Source organism: Colossoma macropomum, unplaced genomic scaffold (genome assembly GCF_904425465.1).
Source record: "Colossoma macropomum unplaced genomic scaffold, Colossoma_macropomum, whole genome shotgun sequence".
NCBI lineage: Eukaryota > Metazoa > Chordata > Actinopteri > Characiformes > Serrasalmidae > Colossoma > Colossoma macropomum.
Window position 1 is genome coordinate 16669245 of NW_023494798.1, and position 21408 is coordinate 16690652.

The 21408-nt window shown below is 39.1% G+C and overlaps 2 protein-coding genes across 3 annotated transcripts; both read left to right on the forward strand.

The window, feature by feature from the left end:
* Positions 1 to 1402: 1402 nt before the first annotated feature.
* On the forward strand, positions 1403 to 10937 carry trabd (TraB domain containing). Of its 2 annotated transcripts, none has more exons than XM_036585123.1 (10): positions 1403 to 1470; positions 2409 to 2466; positions 4299 to 4356; positions 4551 to 4717; positions 7438 to 7578; positions 7666 to 7776; positions 7980 to 8119; positions 8369 to 8541; positions 9295 to 9391; positions 9494 to 10937. In XM_036585123.1, the coding sequence occupies exons 2-10, from the start codon at positions 2443 to 2445 to the stop codon at positions 9663 to 9665; spliced, it is 1083 nt and encodes a 360-aa protein (XP_036441016.1). In that variant the 5' UTR covers positions 1403 to 1470; positions 2409 to 2442; the 3' UTR covers positions 9666 to 10937. The 2 variants fall into 2 exon arrangements, with proteins under 2 accessions (XP_036441016.1, XP_036441017.1); XM_036585124.1 differs by lacking the exon at positions 1403 to 1470 and adding an exon at positions 1477 to 1799.
* A 2178-nt stretch (positions 10938 to 13115) lies between these two features.
* On the forward strand, positions 13116 to 20735 carry selenoo1 (selenoprotein O1). Its single transcript, XM_036585133.1, has 9 exons — positions 13116 to 13666; positions 14731 to 14934; positions 15098 to 15275; positions 16546 to 16676; positions 17353 to 17630; positions 17740 to 17908; positions 18286 to 18471; positions 18740 to 18896; positions 19681 to 20735. The coding sequence occupies exons 1-9, from the start codon at positions 13116 to 13118 to the stop codon at positions 19906 to 19908; spliced, it is 2082 nt and encodes a 693-aa protein (XP_036441026.1). The 3' UTR covers positions 19909 to 20735.
* The last annotated feature ends 673 nt before the right edge of the window (positions 20736 to 21408 follow it).

Genomic DNA, 21408 nt, shown 5'->3' on the forward strand with positions numbered 1-21408 from the left:
CAACATTTTCTTTTATATTTGTGTATTCATCATTTAGCACTATGGCCAAATGTAGGCACCAGTTGTGCAGACCACAACACTGCAACTGATTACACTCATTCACTATATTAGAGAGTAAAGATTTTTAAATCAGATAAATCAGCTATATCTCTTTCACAGCCCACTTCACAACACATGCACACACTCACAGTAGCTGCAGTCGATATCTGTCTGGCCCGTAGCTGCTGTATAGAGTGCGCACAGGGCTGTTAACTGGTAAGCTGCTTATGCTAAGCTGTGATTCCAATAACTTGTTACAACACGATGAAAAGTTACTGAATCAAAAAGTCAGTATTTTAGTCAGTGGCGCCACCAGGACCGCCATTTTTGGTGGGCGCTGTATACTGTAGGTGGGTGTCTGAGAGAGGGCATGTCAAAAAATATCATTTTGAATGCTGTATATTTAAGGACTGTATTTTTATTTTCCCCAATTTTATTGGTTATTTATTATTCAAAATTAATATATATGTATGGAAATAAATTGAGCAGACATTTTGAATAGGTTAGTGATAAAAGTGTGTGGTCCTAGGCCGGGGCCTAATCATAGTGCTGCCATTGGTTTTAGCAGAACAGAGACTGCCCTGAGGAAAGGAAAGCACAGGGAACATGCAAACCTTGACAACTTCCAGAAGCCATCAGTGATGTTTGCCAATAAGAAAGCATGAGCTGTGATGAAAATTAAACAGTGCATGGCTACTTCAGATTTAGAAAATATATTAATAAAACATGAAATAAAATAGAAACTGCACCTTATAACATGCACACATAGGTCTTTACTATGATCAAACTGTTTGAATTATCGGTTTTAGCAGTTGCAGTTAAACAATCCTGAAATCTCAGAATGCTGCCACCACTGAGCACCCATATGTCCACGTTCCTGTACCATTTTATTTATCAGTTTGACAAGAAATAGGCTGTGTTTGAAACAACACACAGTAAACAATTTAAAAGTTATTCAGGATTTTGGAGTGTTTAGTAGCTAGTGAGAGACAGTTAATATATAGCTTGAAATCCAGATAATCACACAAAGATGTTACTTGTCATTGGACAATAAATCTGAAAAGACATAGGTGAGCAAAATATTACAAAAGTTCTTCGTCTTACAGGTTTTTACAGCCAAGACTGCATGTCCAGATAAAATTATCATAAATGAAGTAGCTAAGTCAAACTTTTGTTAAATTTGCATAACTGCCCGTGAAAGAATTGGACTTCTCCACGTCCTGAATCACGGTTTAACCCCTAATAAAGATGTCTGAATGAACTAGCTAACGTTCAGGCTCCAAAACGAAATAAAAACCACCTCCTGGCCAGTAGCGGTGAACACATTTACGAGCTTGAAGAAAACAGTAAAGATACTACAATACCCAGAAGTCATCTCGGGGGGCGGGCCTTGAGACTTGCGAGAAGAGAACTGTCTCACCAGTGTCCGATGTAAGTTTGGTCGTTTGTTCATTTTTAGATGGGTTTATGCGCGTCCTACGCTACGTTTTCGATTTATTTGTCTTTCTTCAGTCTGTGTACTATTGTAATTATTTACTGACACGGTCTGTCACCAATACGAGAAACTTTGAGTAAACTATGGGGGCTGTCTGCTTTAGCAAAAGTCGGCTCCCTCCCCAGTCACCAGACGGGACTAACAGCGCTAGCTGCCTGAGTCTCTTTGCTAACTACAGCTGTTACTCAGCGAGCCACCTGGCTGGCAGCAGTTTACCTTTCTGAAGAAAGAGATTAAACCTGCTCATGCCGACACTAACGAAGGGGTATGACAGACTGTTGAGACTATCTTATTAGATGCCAATCATGTAAAAATGACAGCGATTAATGGGCTCTGAGATTGGAGCTAGTCATGTACCTGGCTAGTTAGCTTGCTGTCTTACTCCGCGTAACGCTAGCTGGCTAAGTTAGCTGACGTTAGCGCGTTTCTGTCTCTGAGCACAGCACTGAATGAAACAGCCGGCTAGCTGTCTAGCTGTTTAGCTTTGGCATTAACTAAATTGTCGATTGCTAGTTACCTCGCTTGCCTTATAGCAACATTTCGAAATACTCAGACGTTCATTATTCATAGTTGCTCTGTTGTCACATAACGTAATCGGACTGACAAAGCTCGAGAGCTGACGTCAGCTAACATAACCTAACCGGTAAAATTCTAGTTAGCGTTAGTTAGCTAACGTCAGCTAGCTAGCAAGGTAACTATGAAACATGGCTGTGGGTGTTTTTAATTCCAGTCAGGAGTGTTGACAGGTGTGTAGGCCAGTTTGATGAAATCTGTCGTTCTGCATTTTTTCTGTTGTGTTAACCCTTGCTGGTTGCATTTCTGAAATACCTGACCCAGATAACCTTTTGACTTACTTAAGCTTGTCTCTTTCTAGAGAATTTAGGATTAATTTTAATTGACGTTGCACCATGGACCAGGACAACAACTCAGAGGTAAGACTGGGTCAGTGCGCAGGCAAGTGGTTATCCTACATTTAGCCTATTTGTTATAACCAGCTTAATATGTGTTTGTTAGACCACTTGTTAGTTTACTGTGGTGTGCCATGTTACTTAATGAAAATGTTTTGCCCTTAAATAAGTAAGTGGGTTAAATTAAAGTTTTATTTGGCAATCACAGCAGGCCTGTGGTGTATCTGTATACATAAAGTTTCTCCTTAGCACAAATTTAGGTGATCAGTGAAACAGGTTTGGTGTCCAGAGTTTGATGCTTTAGTTTTGTGCTGGTGCTACAAAGGTTATGTCACTAACTGTGTCTCAAACTGTGCCAAGTCTTTGGCTGTTGTTTTTACCTGTGAAGCATACTTTGTACACCACCAAAGATGTCTTAGTTAATTGATTACATTTGGGATTTGGGGTAATGGAATTAATAAGTGAGTAAAGCATATAAAATTCAAAAAGGAATAAAATGAAATTTTTACATTTAAATTGTATTTGTTAAAAAAAAGAATTGTGTGTGTGTTTTTATGTGTGTTCTTACATGAAGTCATTATTTGCCTATTAGTTTTATAGCTGCTTTTATGGCCATACAAGCTTTGCTTACCTGTTTTCCAGCACCTGAGATAGTGGGAAGTGGAAAGTTATGACACAGAAATGTATCGCTATCCAGATCTAACATAAAGACTGTTTAGTGTAACCCAACAAAACAGCAATAGTAGTGTACTGCAGTAGACCATAGGCTACCGTGAGCTTTAGCCATATTATTGTGCGAAGAAGCGATTTAGGGACTATTATGTTGTGGCTTATCACAGGCCTACATGATATCAAAAGCCTTCTAGTGCACTGAAAACTCAATGAGTGTCTCTAAGGCCTCGCTTACACTTGGCTTTAACATACATCTTTGTTGATCTGAACATACAGTGGATATAAAAAGTCCATGATTTATTAAAAGGTTTTTGTGATTTAAAGCCAGAAATAAAAAGATATATTATGCCACCCATCTTTTTTTTCTAACAATCCTAATTCTTATTTCTTTTTTCTCTTGAATGTTCTTAAACATTAAATATGGAAAAAAAAACGTCTGAATTGATTAATCTTTATTTCTGGTTTAACCTGCAATTTCAAACAAGTTGTGAGAAGTGGGCATAGTAAATGTCCACATTCAAGACAGTTGGAAATGCCAAGTGTGAATGGCTTTACATCTCGCTCTCTTAGGATCAGATAACTCAAGACAGATGTTAAGTCAGTCAGATGTTAACACCAGGTGTGAACAAGGCCTGATGTCACTATGTTCATTCATGTAGTGGCTCAGACACCAGTTGTGGAGGACTACACTGCAGCTCAGTGTATTGATTTCTGTGCTGTAAAAATGTGTAGTGCTGTGGCCCTTCGTGACTAGTATTTGAGAGACTTAAGATTTGTTGTGGATGGTGTCAAAACTTTTTCATTTAAGATGACAACCTGTAAGGGCTGTGGATTCAAAGTTATGTCTGAGCCTCTACTCATAAAGCTTCTCAGATTTGAAATGCTAATATAGGATAAGATTGCGCAGAGCCTAGATCAGCACTTGTACTCTAATAAGCTTTATAAACAGTCACTGTTCATGTTTGTGAGTGGTGATATGGTGAGAATCTTTTTTTTGTTTGTTTGTTTTTATGGTGAGAATTTGTTTTTAGATGTACTTTTCCAAGAGTGAGGTGACATTCAGCACAGTGCATTTGCTTTTTGTAAACCTAAGCTCTTGTGACTTTATGGAAGTTTTCACTTGTAAACACTTCTGAAACTTACTATGTGCTGTTGTTTATTTTGTGGTTGATCTTTGTGTGTAGGATGAGTCAGTTGGCCCATCAGAGGATGACGCACAACCTCGGTTTCCTCTTGGACTCAGTGAGTTTTTTGTTGTTTTGCTGATTAAGCCACTAAGTAAGCAGTGTTGCTATTTCTGAAGGATTTGAAGAAGATTGGTCAAGTACACATACTTACGAAAGGCACTTTTGAGTAACATGAACTGTGCAGATTTATATGTGATCAGTTAGCTGTTTGGAATCTTCCAGTGATGACCTTTTCATCTTGTTTCGTAGCGGACTCTGAGGCGGTAGAGGTATTATGGCAGGTGCGGGCTCAGCGTAGGCAGGCCAATCCTGATCTGCCCGACACCGTAACTCGACTCACTACGCCAGAAGGCAGCGTAGTCTACCTGGTGGGCACAGCACACTTCAGTGACAGCAGCAAGAAGGATGTAGCTACGGTAAGAGTGCATCACCCAGAGTCTAAACGAACTTGAGTAACTCTTTCAAAAGGCAAAGCATTTAATAGCACTACAGTAATGCAGACTAATAAAATGACTTCATTATATACATATATATATAATGGGGGTGGAAATTGCTGCAGGCCTCACAATTGGAAGTGGGCAATATGGCAAAAATACAACATCACAATACTGAAGACATTTTCTTGATTCACAATATTGATAATTTTTTTTTTTGTGGTTTGGTAAGTTACAACAGACAAAGGAACCAGTATTGCCACATTTAAAAACTGGTATCAAATTCATCAAATCATCAAATTCAAATGTAATTCATTACAAAAATATGAAATATTGTCTTGTCGCCCACTTTCACCCATGATAATATAATCTCACGATAATTCGGCAATGATATAATTCCACTGCGATATTTAAAGTTTTATATTTTTGTATTTTTTGTATTTTGTAGTTTTGTATTGTTTTTTTTTCGCTAGGTATTGCAGTATGACATTGCAATATATTGTGAATTATGAATTTTTTACAGCAAATTATTCCTCCAAAAGAAGGTTTTATCTAATGAAGTTTACATTATTGTCCTTTTTCATATTCGAAAAACAAACATTTAAATAGGCTTTATGCTAACAAATGCATCTGTCTAGATCAGTTTAAACTGGCAGGTGGATGTAAAGAGCCTCTCCCAGTGACTCTTACTGGTGTAGTACAGTGGTTGTTTCTGATTATTGTCTGAACCCGACTCCGCTAATAGAAGACTGCGCCATCTTGTGGATTAAGAGAGAAATGCATTTTGGTAATCTATTAGCCTAGCAAGGGACTTAATAAATGTTAAAAATATTAATAATGAAATAATAAAAGATCCCTCCCTGTATCAATACTGTTTTTAAAAAATAATATACCCCAAATATTGTGATATTATAATTTACCATTTTTTTCCCTTCCTCCACCATCGAATAATCTAAAAGGCCATCGTGTGAGTGGGCAGATTATTCGACTTTAGTGTGATTAGCTTTGTTTAGGTTTATTACTTTGCTTTTAATTAAATTATTAATTAATAAATAATAATAATTAAATGTGTATTTTACAATATTACAGAGATGCAGACTCCTCACCTTTCAGCGAAATTTGCCAGATCAGAATAGGTCACATATGAGATTTGTGCAGATTAGAGGAGAAATTTTTTGGATGGTGGAGGGTCAGTTGGATGACCTACAATGGCAAAACTTTAGAAAGACTTGTTTACCTTCAATGGGCTACATTTTTTCCCTGTCTGCATTCGGCGACGTTGTAGAGTGGGATGGGTCTTTGCGGAATATTAGAAGGGAAGGCCTCATTGTTTATTTTTTTGTTCTCCTAAGCTGAGGAGACGAAATTGGACAAGGAGTCTGCCGAACATGAGGTCAGTTGCACTTATTCTGCTAACTCTAGCAGTCCAAAATGCTTATTAACAACAGCCAGTCAGCCCTATACGCTCACTATTCATCTTGCCAAGGGCCCCATCTCTCGCTTGTGTCAAAGATGAAAGGATAAAGTGAAAGTATCCATCTGGTCAAAAATATAAAAACAATAGCAAAAATATGAGAGTGAAGTACAGCTGTTTATTGCATTGTTAACGCCTACAGGCAATGGTGTTTACAAAGTGCAGCTTGGAAAAGTAACCACGTCACGCATAAACATGTGTTCATATGCTCGTGCACAAAATGAAACTCGCAGCGGTGATCTCTGTGGAATCCAGTCCAGACAGGATATGGGCATGATAGCACACTCCTCATAGGTGCACATCATTTTAAAACAAGATAATGATTATCTGGTCTCTCACTCAAGGTTTATTTAAAACATATGCAAAATGAAAAGCACCGGAGTAACACTGACTGTTGATTAAATATTGAATTTAAATTGTTGATTAGCTGGGCATACTCGGCAATATGGAAGCACATTTTTCAGTAAATAATAACTACAGAGTATTCAGCCAAGCCACAGTATAAATAGTATTTTATAGTTGAAAATGTATAAAAAAGCCAGCTTGAATGGGCCTGATGCAGCTGATAAAATGAATAGTAGTATTATCTATAATTTTAAACATTGTTTGTACCTCATTCTATTCTGTATAGGTCTACTTATTCTGAACAGTAATGTTAGGCAGGTAGAGGTAAAGGTATGGCAGTTGTGTGTTGTCAACATAGCTGGCTTAGTTAAGTAGGTAGTGAGGTTAAGCTAGCTAGCCACCTGTGTAGCTCACAGTTTTTCTAAGGTGATGTGGTAGAGAAATGTGAAAATGTCAACTCCTGATATGTTGGATTTTGTGACAAATAACGCAGACATATTACTCGGTTTCATAAGTCACGCTTAGGGTATGTTTAATCTGACGTTGGGTAAACGCAAAGTGGTCTGTGGATGTTTTTCAGTTGTTTCTCTATTGACACAACATTCTCACTTTTTTACTCCTTACTTGTTTGCATCACTGATAGTAGTATAAAATCATTATTCTGTAAATTAACACCACAGCCCCACTGTCATGTGCTAAACCTAATAATTTTCTCCCTTTAATGGTTTTTAATGATGTTCCTCTAATATAAAAGTGGCTTAAATTTCCGAGCAAGGTTTGTGTTTGCCAAAGCCAGCCAGGAAGAGAGACCATTAGATGTTGGCATATTGCTTGATGTGGTAGTTCTTTATTTCTTTTGTTTCTTTTTTCTCCGCTGAATCAGACAATCCGTGCGGTGCAGCCGGATGTAGTGGTGGTAGAGTTGTGCCAATATAGGGTATCCATGCTGAAGATGGATGAGAAAACATTGCTGAAAGAGGCCAAAGATATCAACTTGGAGAAGGTCCAGCAGGCCATTAAACAGGTGAGGCATACAGCAGACTGTTGACAGTTACCCTGAAATTGCATCATCTCCCTCATACTCTCTCTCTGCCATGTTTTCCCATTGCAGAATGGTGTAATGTCAGGCCTCATGCAGATTCTGCTGCTTAAAGTCTCTGCTCACATCACAGAACAGCTGGGCATGGCCCCTGGAGGAGAGTTTAGAGAAGCCTTCAAAGAGGTTGGCATAGACACAAGCCACACATGCAGTCTTCACTCATCTACATACAAATGTCTAATTCTGATCATACAAGAGGTTTATGACTTGCTGCTATGTTTCTTTTTGATTACTGTTGCCATTGGAAGCACATTTTATATGCTCGCAATCAGTCACACAGTCAGCAGAATCTGCAAAATGTTTAACAATCTCCTTCTGTCCCACAGGCAGGTAAAGTGCCCTTCTGCAAGTTCCACCTTGGAGACAGGCCAATCCCAGTGACGTTTAAACGCGCCATTGCTGCTCTGAGCCTGTGGCAGAAAGCACGGCTAGCCTGGGGCTTGTGCTTCCTGTCTGACCCCATCAGGTACCTTAAAACCGGCCTCGCTCTGAATATCTTCTGTTTATGTGCAGTCTTTTTATTATTAGATAGATTTCAATTTTAGTAGATAGTTCTGCAACAGTAACAGAACTGTACAAATCTCATGTATAAGGAGATACACAGTTTACTGAGACAGATAAACCTCCATAGATTTACAGATGTATATGCACATCACTGACAAATAAAAACTACTGCACCTGTAACTCAATGTGTGATGTGTGCTTTTTTTGCCAGTAAAGAAGATGTAGAGAAGTGTAAACAGAAAGATCTGCTGGAGCAGACAATGTCGGAGATGATTGGCGAGTTCCCTGCATTGCACCGCACCATTGTGGCGGAACGAGACATCTACCTCACGCACACACTCAGACAGGCTGCCCGCTGTGTGGAGGCGCCACCTAATGCTCAGAGTGAGTAATACGTACTGCCACATTATTCAGTGGTTTCCAGCTCCAGTCCTGGGGACCTACTGAACTGCATAGTTTCTATGGTTTCTATTCCCTCCCCAACACACCTGATCCAGCTCATTAGCTAATCATCAAGCTGTTCATGAGTTGGCTCCAGTAGTACAAAATTAGGAGAAGAATTGAAAGGACCAGTCTGCCTCACTTCTTAAAATTATGTAAGAGATTCTGTGGGTTCCTGGAATGGTTGTCAAAAATTACATGGATTATATTATTGGTTTATATTAGTACAGCATGTTTTTGACAATTTTTTTTTGTAAAGGCTCCACATTTTTATTGAAACGTGTGTACTACTACTGATTGTTAGTTGAATTTTGCCCTAACAGTTATTATAGTCCTTCCACTTTCTACTGCTCAAATCATTACTTTCAGTAGTATTGTGGTTATTCAGAATTTAGCTGACAATGGGAAAAATCTGTCAATGTAGTAAAATGTAATTTCTGTACTGAAAATGCCTCGGAAAATTCATGATGCTGATTTTCCTGTTAATAATATTGATTGTTGTCGTTCTTTGTTATTGACTTATAAAGTGTTTGACATGAAAATGTGGCTCAAACTGTAGGTGTACTTTGTTTACCTAGTTGTATGTTTACATTGCTGTATGTAGGCTGTACCTTCATAAGGATGGTCCCCCCCCCCCGTTGTTACCCAGTATTTTTGTTGAATTCATGGCATTTTGGCAATTGTGTTCCCTTGTAGAAGTGCCTGCTGTGGTGGTGGGAGTGGTTGGAATGGGCCATGTTCCTGGTATTGAGAAGAACTGGGACAAAGAGCTCAATATTCATGAGATCATGAGGTGAGCATTTTTTTTTCCTCTGACTAATCAGACCAGTTTTTGACCAATGTCATGCATTTATTACTCCTTGCCACCTGTTTAATACCGTATCCCTTCCATCAGTGTGGCACCACCATCTCGATTTGGCTGGGTGTTGCGGACTGTGTTGAAGGGGGCAGTGCTAGGCGCTCTGGGGTACGCCTGCTACCGTGCTGGAGGAGGTGTGGGGAGGGCCTTACTCTCCCTACCCGCTGTCCAATCGCTGCTGGAGAATTTACGACCGCCCCCTGCCTGACCTCTGTTTTTCAGTAGACCTTCACAAGGAGGATGTTACGCTAAAAATACCAGTGGCCTTAAGTACAGCAGAGGGGCGAGGTAGATAAGAGGGTGGACACAGCCAGCGTCCTCTAAACACAACTGGAATTCAGGCGGTTGGCTTGGAGCAACCTTCTGTCATCTACCCGCTCCCTACTCTGCTCTGTATGCATTCAAACACAGAGCAGTACTGCCAAAGAACTCAGACAGTATTTATCTTTCTTTCTCTTCTGTTTTCCCTCTTTCTTACAATTCAGTACATGACAATACTGTTACAGTACTGTTGTAGTACATGTTTCATCCAAGTGGTTTATATTTTGTACCCACATCTTGAACGATAATGTGGGGGAGATCCGTATTCAGTTGTGCTGAATGGTTTTTAACATGTCGAGTCTGTCAACACAACATTGTAGGTAGCAGGGCAACAAACTAAATATGCAACATAACATTTTTGTTCTTTTCATCAAGGTTTTTAGCCTAGTAACAAAGGCCTGACAGTGCTGCAGTGAGCACTTTTAAAAACGCTACACCAAATTTTCCATTTCTACCACTGAGATATTTAAACTGGGTAGAGTGTATTATGCATTACATAGATTATAATTTTATCACAAATGATTATATTAACATGGTCAGGTAATGCACATCGGAATATGATTTTGACCAAAGTACTTTTATGCTTTTCAGAAAGTATTTCTTTGTGTTATGATTGTGGAGAAAAATATGATATAGAAATGAATGGAGAGTCTGTGAATTCCTTAAGACCCTTTGGCATCCATCTAAATTGGGTCTGTTTGAATGCAGGTATATGTTCAGTTTGGAAGGGAGGGGCGGGGTAATCGATAATTACCTTTTTGTTATTTGTATAAACGACCCAAACGTCAAATCCCAGTTCAGAGAAATTGCCCTCTACTCACTTCATCTTGCCACATCTGCTTGAGGAAAAAATATATATATTTTGCAGTGGCAAATAAACTTGGCTGTATTGCTGAAGCGCTAGTTGCATTGTTTTGAAAATGACACCTGAATGTCTCTGCATTGTTGATTTTCCAAAGATGAAAGTCAGTGATGCAGGGGGACAAGTGAAAAGGGTCTCCATTTCTCAGTATTGAGATTGGACCATAAACTATGCCCATGTCAACTGACAAGTGCCTGCCATTCGATGACCTGGAAAAGGGCTAATAGACAAATGCTGGTTAGTTTTATTTGATCTTTCACCATCTGATCATAATAAATGGGTACTATTTAAACTACAGTCTTCTGTTTCATGTATGCTATTCTCAATTTCAGTCATATATTTTCAGTGTGCAGTTGAGTGGATGGAGCAATATGCATTACTGGATGTGACTAATATTGCAGTATATTTTGTCTTCGGCAGAACAAAAGGAAACCATCGATTTGTGTTTGAAACAGTGCCTCATCTGAGAATATGAGGGCTTGATTACAATTCAGTGGACCAACAGCAAAAAGAGGCTACAAATATACTGACTGATTCTTATTTTCTGATAGAAGCACTTTGTTTTGTGCTTTTAATATATTTGTTACTCTCTCTGCATTTCTAATGTGGAAAAGCCTAAGAACTGTACTTCCAACCTTACTCAGCTTAGATGACTGGTTAAATATTTCCCATTTACATACCATTTTCTTAAATATTCATTTCATTTATGTAGCTATATGAGAACATAATTGGACATTGGTATTAAAAAAACATTGTCAGAGGCATTTTAGTTTGAAGGAATGGACTTAAGTTGACATCCAATTGTAAACATCCCCCCCTCCCTTCCCAAGTTCATAAATTATTTTAAACTGTGATTTATTTACTATGATCTCCAGCTATTATAAATGTTAGAACATGTAAAGATTTAATAAGTGCATTAAGCACTTTGTAATAAAAGTCGTGACTAGAGCAGCAGGACAGTGCATGGACCAGGAAATGGTCATCTGATTAATGGTTTATGGAAATAGAGCAAATTGATGCATTTGAATTGTTTTTCTGGGGTTTGAGGGTCAAAGCTGTTGCTTTTTATCCATTGCTCATACTGGGGCATGCATTTAAAATATTGGCAGACTTTTGTAAGCTTAAAACTGCAAGCATGATTAGAATTTTCAAAAGGCTTGGAAAAAAAGATTTTAAATATTGTGCAGCAAATTTCATATTATTTAAGAGAAAGCTCTCCAAGTGTGCCCTCTATACAATGTGTATATATATATATATATATATATATATATATATATATATATTATATATATATATATATATATAATATATATATATATTATGTAATTTTGCTCATGAATATCGGTACAACTGGTGAATGGAGAATGCAATGCATGCTAAGCCATATGGGTTCTGGGTTCCTCTAACTGGAGTATTAATGGAAGCTTGCATGTTTATCTTAGTCTTTAATTGTTATGCAATAATTTCTTATTGCTGAGGAAGGGACTGTATGTAAATTTGTCTCTAGCTATTTGCACCAGAACCTTCTCGCTAATTGTGATGTAATTGTGATTCATTTTGAGAGGAAAATGCAGGTGCTACAAAGTGTTTCATGACATTTCTTACTGACAGACATAACCCACCTTTCACTCCCTCTCTCTCAAGCCATTAAGGGGCCCATATCCCATATTTTTCTTTTATTTTATTTGTTTCCTCAGGTTCATTATGAATTGTGTATTTTTATGTACCAAAAACACTCATAATTAATTTTTTACATGATCCTTTTCCCACCTCTCTTTATCCCTTAGAATTAAACATAGCTGTTTTTGTTACTGTGCCTTTGAGACTGATAAATGTAAGTGATTTCTGTGATCTCAAAAAGCAGTCCAAACAGAAACACTCCTTATAACTTCAGCATGCCAGCGAGGGGGATAAACTGCTGTAGGTGGATAAATGTAAATGTGCAGGTTTTCAAGACATAACAAAAACAATAAATCCAAAACAGGCTCTTTTTGCAGCTTAGTTTCCTTATGTGGAGACTCTGTGCTGGTGAGTGAACGGTGAACTTTAACAATGTTTACATGGCACATGTTTTATTTAAAAATGCGAAGAAAATTCAGGGTGATAAGATTTTGGCCCTCTAATGATCAGTGTTAGTTTTTTTTTTTTCTTCTTGCAGTCAAAACTAGGCAGCGTTTTATTTGCGTCATTATTACTACAGTCCTAATAAACTGTCATATTGCAGCACTACAATACAACTTAGAAACCCTCAATAAATACTTTCGAACATGGTCTGAGGCTTTATTTGTCCTTTTTTTTTTGCTCTCCAAAATTTGGAATCAGAGTAAATGACATAAACATTGGTTCCGGATGTGGGCATGTAGGGGGAACAAAAACAAAGCAGGACCGGATCTCGGCGGCACGCTAATAAAAGTAACCAGATGAAACCAGCTCTTTTCACGTATTGGGATTAAGCATGAGACAGGCAGCTTGTGAATGGCTGCCAATGCGCTTCGTCTGACACGACCCTCCGTCTGGTATCCCAGCGCTGTTCTGTGCAGGTTTTCTTCCTCGGGAATGGACGGTATGGGAATTGGGTCGAGCCGCTGTCCTCTGGAGCGGCTGCCCTTCGACAACGTCGTGCTGAGGAAGCTCCCTCTGGACCCGTCCGAGGCTCCGGGAGTGAGGACAGTCCGGGGGGCCTGTTTCTCCAGAGTCCAGCCGCAGCCGCTGAAGAACCCGCGGTTCGTGGCCGTGTCCAGCGGGGCTCTGGCGCTGCTGGGCCTCAGCGCGGAGGAGGTGGAGAAGGATTCGCTGGGAGCGGAATATCTGAGCGGGTCTAGACTGATGCCAGGCTCCGAGCCCGCTGCTCACTGCTACTGCGGACACCAGTTCGGTCAGTTTGCTGGGCAACTGGGCGACGGAGCTGCCTGCTACTTGGGGGAGGTGAACGCTCCGGCTGGCCAGAGCCCTGAACTGCTGAAAGAAAACCCCAGTGGACGTTGGGAAATCCAGGTGAAAGGTGCAGGGTTGACTCCTTACTCCAGGTAGGCTTCCTCAGGCACAGGTGCGTAGCTAGAACTTTTAGAATGGGGTGACGCACTGCTAAAAAAAACAAACAAAAAATGGCATAAATAGCATAACTTTATTAAAATTACTACAACACTGCTACTACTACAATTAATAACCTACAACACGACACATATATTCAACTGTAAAAAGAAATTAGCATGATAAATGATTATATCTGACTAATTGTTGATAGTTTATGTATCTAACTTATAGCCTACTTCTTAATGTAACTCACAGAGCAGCACTGCTGAGGTGACTCAGTGTACAATAACTTGCCTGTTTGCTGAGTAAATTAGCCAAACACAGCAGGATATGCAAATGATTAAATGCATCATCACAAAACTGGTTTATAACTATCCTGGTGGCAGATTTTCACCATAACGCATAATTGATGGTTTATTAACGATTAATGACTGACGATGGCCGACTCTCTTACTTTTCATAACTTGGCTGGCCTGAAGCTGGCCATGCCTCATTTCAGGAAGGCACTGGCCACCTCTGGTCACCCCTTGGCTACGCCTCTGCTCAGGGAAGTAAAATAGTGTTTCGAGTAAGAGTGTGAAAACTCTCGAAAGTGTTTAAAAGTCTTTAAAAACTCTAGTGAAGCAGCACCACTTTTTACCACAGCTGCTACCTTATGGTAAAACCTAAAAACTGTCAGAGTGCATCTGATCATGTAACTATCATGGGACTATTACACTGCGCCATACTTTTGAATGTGGTAAAATTTAAAAATACTGAAAACTGCAGAAAAAGCTCATCTTTTCTTTCACAAAAGTGTTGAACAAAAGCAGTGTAGGAAGTCTTCTGGGTTGTACCTGGTTCATACCTTTACAGGGTAAATGACCACGATATTAGAGTAGGCCTTCTGGTTTCACGTCCCCTGCCCAAATCCTAACACATTCGAAAAACATACAAACAAAAATGCACCAACTGCTAAACTCACCTCAGTACTGTGTTTCAAGCAATGTTGCTTGTCCCCTTTCTTATGACAAGTGGTTAACCACACTTGTATCCTTTTCCTCATCTCCTCCTTCAGGCAAGCAGATGGGCGTAAAGTTTTGCGCTCCAGCATCCGTGAGTTTTTGTGCAGTGAAGCAGTCTTTGCCCTTGGCGTGCCCACTACACGGGCTGGTTCCATAGTGACCTCAGACTCGCAGGTCATGAGAGATGTGTTTTACAGCGGCAATCCACGCATGGAGAGATGCTCTGTGGTGTTGCGCATTGCTCCCACCTTTATCAGGTAACCACTGTCTCCCCCAGTTCGTACATGTCAGTTTTTGGTACAAAGCACAATGATGTTCACAGCTGATACAAAAATGATCAAATCAAAGTGTTATTGATTAATTGATTGTTGATAGGCCTTAATCATCTGAGTTTGAGCACACTTTATTGGCTCTTTCCAGGTTTGGTTCTTTCGAGATCTTTAAACAGGCTGATGAGTTTACAGGCCGACAGGGCCCCAGCTATGGACATGATGAGATCAGAACTCAGATGCTGGATTATGTTATTGAAACTTTCTACCCAGAGATTCAGCAGAGCCATTCAGACCCAGTGGAGAGGAACACTGCTTTCTTTAGAGAGGTAGGACATACAGCCATGGTCAAATAAATTCAAAGATTTTAGTTCATCAGAGATTTCATTTTACGGTTTAATCATCACTTCTGATAGTTTTAATGCACTATTTGTAATTTTAACAAGGAACTCCTCCAATGTTTAAAAAATATCTGCATAAGTTGATTGATGCAGTATAAACAATGTCATTCAGACTATTTTGATGTGAAATGGGTCATTATTTAAGAACCTTATCAATGCTGATTTTCTTTACAATTGTGCTGATAGGAACCAGTGGCAGTAATGTCTCCAATGCAAATCTAACTAATTTTGTTTAACAAAATGAGTAGTCAACCTACATATCTACTGAGTTTTTTTATATAATGCTGATAATCAAAAAATTCTATTAAATCTGATATGTTGAATTTTCTTTGTGCACTATTTTGCCTTACAAAAGCATGTTTGTATGTTTTGTCATAAAAAAAGGGCCAAAACCTTATTGCAAAACTATCATAAAGCAATGTTTCAGGAGTCACCCAGCGTTTTTGTAACCATTTCATGTAATAACCTTCTGTGATGTAGCTTTTGGAGACATTAAGCACTTTGGACATCTGGTTATTATCACTGCTGTGAACAGTTATGACTCAGTAAGTTTCTATAGAGCAGAACTTTTCATGTCAAATCACTCAATGATTTTGTTCATATCATAATGATTTATTTAAATAGAAATTTTGAAAAATTGGTGGAATTCCTCGTTAAAGACAACGGCATGTTTTTGATATTAGATTTTTGTTGCTTGGCTGTTGTTGCACTTTTCTTATGGATGTGAATTCTCATTGTCCCCATTAACCTTATTTGGTACTTTGATACTTTGATAAAATAATCATTTTAAAAGTCAGAGGTGTCAGGTCAGATTTCGCTTGACCATGTTAAACGTATTTACATGTTAACATCACACGCACAGGCCCAAAAACAAAGTCCAGCTTGATGTTTAGGTCAAATCCAAAACCACACACTACACTGATCAAGATATGATGACAACAGTAGATAATTCACTTATGTACTTGGAAGACATGCTGTTTGCCAGGTTTTGACTGAGTTCTCTTTGAAAACTTTTTCATCTGCTTGGGAAAGGGGATCCAAAGCACAAATGATGTAACAATATGTTCTTTTGCATGTTGTTTCCACCAGAGAGATCTCTGAAGCCCCAAATCTTATGTAGTGTAGATTTCATTTCTAATGACAGTCCAATAAAAGTAGCACCTGTAACCAGGAGTTTGTTCATGTTATTTACTTTAAGGTAATGCTGAGAACAGCCAGGTTGGTGGCCCAGTGGCAGTGCGTGGGTTTCTGTCATGGAGTCCTTAATACTGATAATATGAGCATTCTGGGGCTCACACTGGACTATGGACCCTTTGGCTTCATGGACCGGTAAGGCCTTACACACACTCACTGCTGTCTTTCTCAGAGATAGCCTGAATGTATCTCAGCTGGACACCTTGTTTCTCAGAAATGCATGTTATAAATGGTAATACTTGCATTGTTGACCCCCATTAAATGTATAGACAGCTTGTAGTTCAAGAACAAAGAGTCAGTGACAAATTTAAAAGCTGTAGTTTGCGTGCATTTGCTCGTTTTTAACAGTTGAGTCATCTTAACTTTTAGCTTTTGGCCTTCAGTGGAGAGCAGTTGTGTTTGGAAAGTACTTGGAAAATAAGGCATCTCAAGGTGTAATCAAGAATGCGCATAATGTGAATTTACTGTCACCACAGAGTTTCTGTTTGAGGCTTTAAAGTGCCTAAATGAGTATGTTATCAGTCAAAAAGAGTACTTATTGCTTTACCTTGTACAGAAGAAATAAGAAGTATTAATGTCTGAAAAGATTTAAGCTAAGCCACATCTAGCGCTCAAAACAACTGATTTTTCTCCTGAATTAATTCTCAAGATACCTCATATCTGCATGAACACAAGTATATCTCAAAATAAACCTTTCCTCATGTGAACTTTCTCCAATAGTAGGCCTTTTTTGACATATGCACTCTTGTATTTATGGTTCATGTAGCCTATTGTACAATACTTAATCTCTATGCTGTTTCTACTATTGAAGTTTCGACCCAGACTTCATCTGTAATGCTTCTGACAATTCCGGCCGCTACTCATACCAAGCCCAGCCAGCCATCTGCCGCTGGAATCTGGCTCGCCTGGCTGAGGCCCTGAGCCCGGATCTGCCATCAGAGCGGGCTCAGGCTGTGCTGGACGAGTACCTGCCCCTCTACAACACTTTCTACTTGCAGAACATGAGGAGAAAGCTGGGCCTGCTGAGAAAGGAAGAACCAGAGGATGAAGTGCTCATCACAGATTTCATGCAGACTATGCACAACACTGGTAGAGTGGAGGCTGAACTTCTACCCACTTTATAAGTATAGTCAATTATTTAAATAATCTTATGATTGAATGACCCTCCTCTACCTCTCTTCTGTCACTGCATTTTCAGGTGCTGATTTCACCAACACTTTCCGCAGTTTGAGCCAGATCTCTTGTCCTGTAGAGGGAGAGGCAGCAGATGATTCTGAGGCTATCAAGCAGGCCACTGAGCTGCTCTTACAGCAGTGTGCCTCTCTACAGGAGTTGAAAGCTGCCAGCAGACCTACTATGGACCCTCGGTAAGGTTTTCTTTCTTTTTTTTTTCCTAACTTCATTTATGCGGGGGTAGAATGGTTTTACAAATCTCACCACCAAGGAAACAGGTGTATTTTGACACATCCTGTGGTTGGCTGTGTTCATCAGTTTGGGAACCTTCTGGTAGAGTGCTCGCTAATCTTTGAATGACATATATGGACTGAATAAATAGTCCTTCCCTGATTTAGAAAGTGTTGTTAATTTAAATCTGCATTAGATCTGCCAAGAGGAAATCGCATTTGTTTCAGAAACATTCGCTGTAATGTTTCCAAACCCAATATACAAATTGTTTACAATTTTTTTTTATTTATTTATTTATTAAACAAACCAGTTCTCTTTGCACACTCTTGCTTTCCCATAGTGAGTTAGCAATGCTGCTGTCGATGGCCCAGAGCAACCCCGCGCTCTTCAACATTTTGTCAGATCGGAAGACGGTAGCCCGGCAGCTAGAGAAGCTCTCTAGACTGAAAGAACTGTTGGAAACCACAGAGGAGGAGCTGAAGGCCAAGCAGACAGAGGACTGGGCCTGCTGGATCAAACAGTACAGGTGCAGTCAGGGATGAAGTACTTTACCTACGATCAGCTAGAGCAAAGCTGGTGCTAGGCAACAAGCAAATGTTTGAAAGCCCAGATGATAAAAGACACAGGGGCTTCATTACTTTTAACAGATGGTAGAAAGCCAAAACAAACATGTTACAGAGCTTGTGGTCAGTCCCTTGAAAATACTTGGAAATGCTGTCTCATAGGTCCTTTGCTTTTTACCAAAGAGAAATGTATTTATAAATAAATATTTACATGCCTGTGTTTGACTCCAGGCAGCGTCTTGCTTGTGAGTGTGAGGGAGCAAGTGACGTTAAGATGGTGCAGGAGGAGAGAGTGCGGGTGATGGACAGCACCAATCCACGTGTGGTGCTCCGGAACTACATTGCCCAGAATGCTATAGAGGCAGCAGAGAATGGCGACTTCTCTGAGGTTAAACGTTCATCAGTTTAATTTTCACCAATTGATACAAGGGGAATTTCCCTAATTTAAAAATTATCGTTCAGAGTGGTTTAATGTGAAAAGGTGCATTGTAGAGAAACTTACCGACTGATTTATTTACAGTGGTGATGATGGGAACTAGGGGTTTCAGTGCCAACAGCATAAATCTAGCAATTTTTTTCCTATTCAAAGCAAACAGTGAACCCATGCGTGCCTTCTGAGGGTTTGATATGTATTGTTGAAAATGGCAAAATAGCATGTACCCTGCATGTACCTCTCCACCATGAATGGTTTTTAAAAAGTATGTTTTAGGCCAAAACTTTGTCTCAAAACTATTGAAAAATAATGGCTTAGACATCAGGCTACATATTTGTAACAATTTCATATAATAATTTTCTGTGAAGTAGCTATTAGAGGTATTGAATGCTTTGGGCACCTAGTTCAAAATCACCACCATGGAAAACATTTCTGACTCTAAGTTTCTCTAGAATGGCTTATTTCACATGAAAAATCTCTGGGCTGAGTGTTACACTGAACACAATCTCTACCAGTTACAATGATCCTAACACTGATTTTGCACTGTTTTGGGAAACTTGACTCTGAATGGCTGTTTTCACCATAAGGAAGTGTTTAAAAAATCAGTGGAATTCCCCTTTAAGCATTAATAAAAAGTGAAGTGTAACACTGACATATTCATTTAAATGTAATATATAATGTTAATTTGTTTGTAATATTGTTTTAAAAAGAAAACAAAAACTCTCATCTCTTCCATCAGGTTCAAAGAGTTCTGAAAGTATTGGAGAAGCCATTCTGTGTGCAGGAAGGCTTAGAGCAGCCAGGCTGGGTGGGAAGGGGAGGAGTGGAAGAGCCAGGAGAGAGGGATGAAGGAGAGCAAGGAGAGCCTGAGGAGGATGGTAGAGGTGCGGAGAGCCGAGTGTTTGTTCCTTATGACAGCAAGCCACCAGCCTGGGCCAATGAAATCTGTGTTACCTGATCCTCCTAGGGCCTTCAGCGTGAGCTACTCGCCCACATATATAGAGGAAGCGGAAGGGTTCTCTTCTCTATGGGCTGGGTAGATGTTGCTGAAGGCTAGTGAGGTACTGAGCTCCTGTCAACCAGTTTTAAAATATAGGAAGGTATTATTAAAAAGATTAATAGTATATAATATTTTAAGGGTTTGCAGCCTATGATGACTTGTGTCCAGAAAATGGCATATTCAGAATTTGAACTGAACATATTTAGTTATGTGTATCTATGCATATTTAACTGGTTATAAATGATGACTTGGACTACCAGTCTTTAAAAGACAGGTCTCAGTCTGAAAGGCAGGGGTTGTAGTACAGTACAAACCAAAGTAAATTAGTGTGTGTGTGTGTGTGTGTGTGAGTGAGTGTGAGAGAGTGTGTGTGTGTGTGTGTGTGTGTGTGTGTGTGTGTGTGTGAGAGTGTGTGTGTTTTTGAGAGAGAGAATCTTAATGTCTCAACGCACAAATTAGTGAGCAGTAAAGCTCTAAGGTTTAAGCGCACAATTTGTTTTGCTTAAAGATATTAATCTCATACTACAGCTGTAGTATTCTTATGCAATGATTTATTACTAAGGTCTTATAACAATACGCACAAGAGCTTATGTTGGAAAATTGATAAGGTTTTCGCAGCTTGTTTTGCAACACAAATAGAACACATGCCAGAGCACATACATGTAAAGAGGACCATTCTGGAACTGGTGTTTTAAAAAAATAATTCAAAGCAAGCACAATGAAAGTAGTGTAATGAAAGAGTCACAATGAAGGTAAACAGTTGTTTAGAAATAAAACTCTGCCAAAGCAATTGCTGTCAGTGTCCTGTGAGTTCTGTGCAATGAATTTTATATATATATATATATATATATATATATATATATATATATATATATATATATATATATATATATATATATATATATATGTATGTGTGTGTGTGTGTGTGTGTGTGTGTGTATTTTTTTTTTCTTTTTGAATGTTAAAATCAGCAAATAACTACAAGTTGGGCTCTATGATTTGTAGAAAATGTAATATTTAAGTTTTTCTGTAGAAGATATGTTAACTTATTTTCACTTAGAAAATCAACAAAACATCCAGGGCTCTTCAAGCTTTTGCATACTGCTATACATTTACTAAGATACAGCATGGTGGCTTTTAGTGTTGTCTGCCTGGGTGCACTGGTGCTGTTTAGAAAGAACTACTCAGCGTTTAAGAGGAAAGAAAGACAATCTCTGAGTTGGTGAACCTTTTTAAGTGAAAGTCATCTTAAATGTGGTAAAACCACTTTTGGGAAGAGCCTGAGTTCTAAAGAAAACTTTCTTTGGAAGTAGTTCTCACTTGACGCAGAGGAATGTCTGTGCCCTGGGGCCTGTGAGTAAGTAACATGTTACCACAAGTCTCCTGGAGCACAACGCGGGTTGAAAAAAGATTGGAAATGGAGCATCTGTAAATATATTGCCTTCTTGTTTTTCCTGAGAAAAAGAA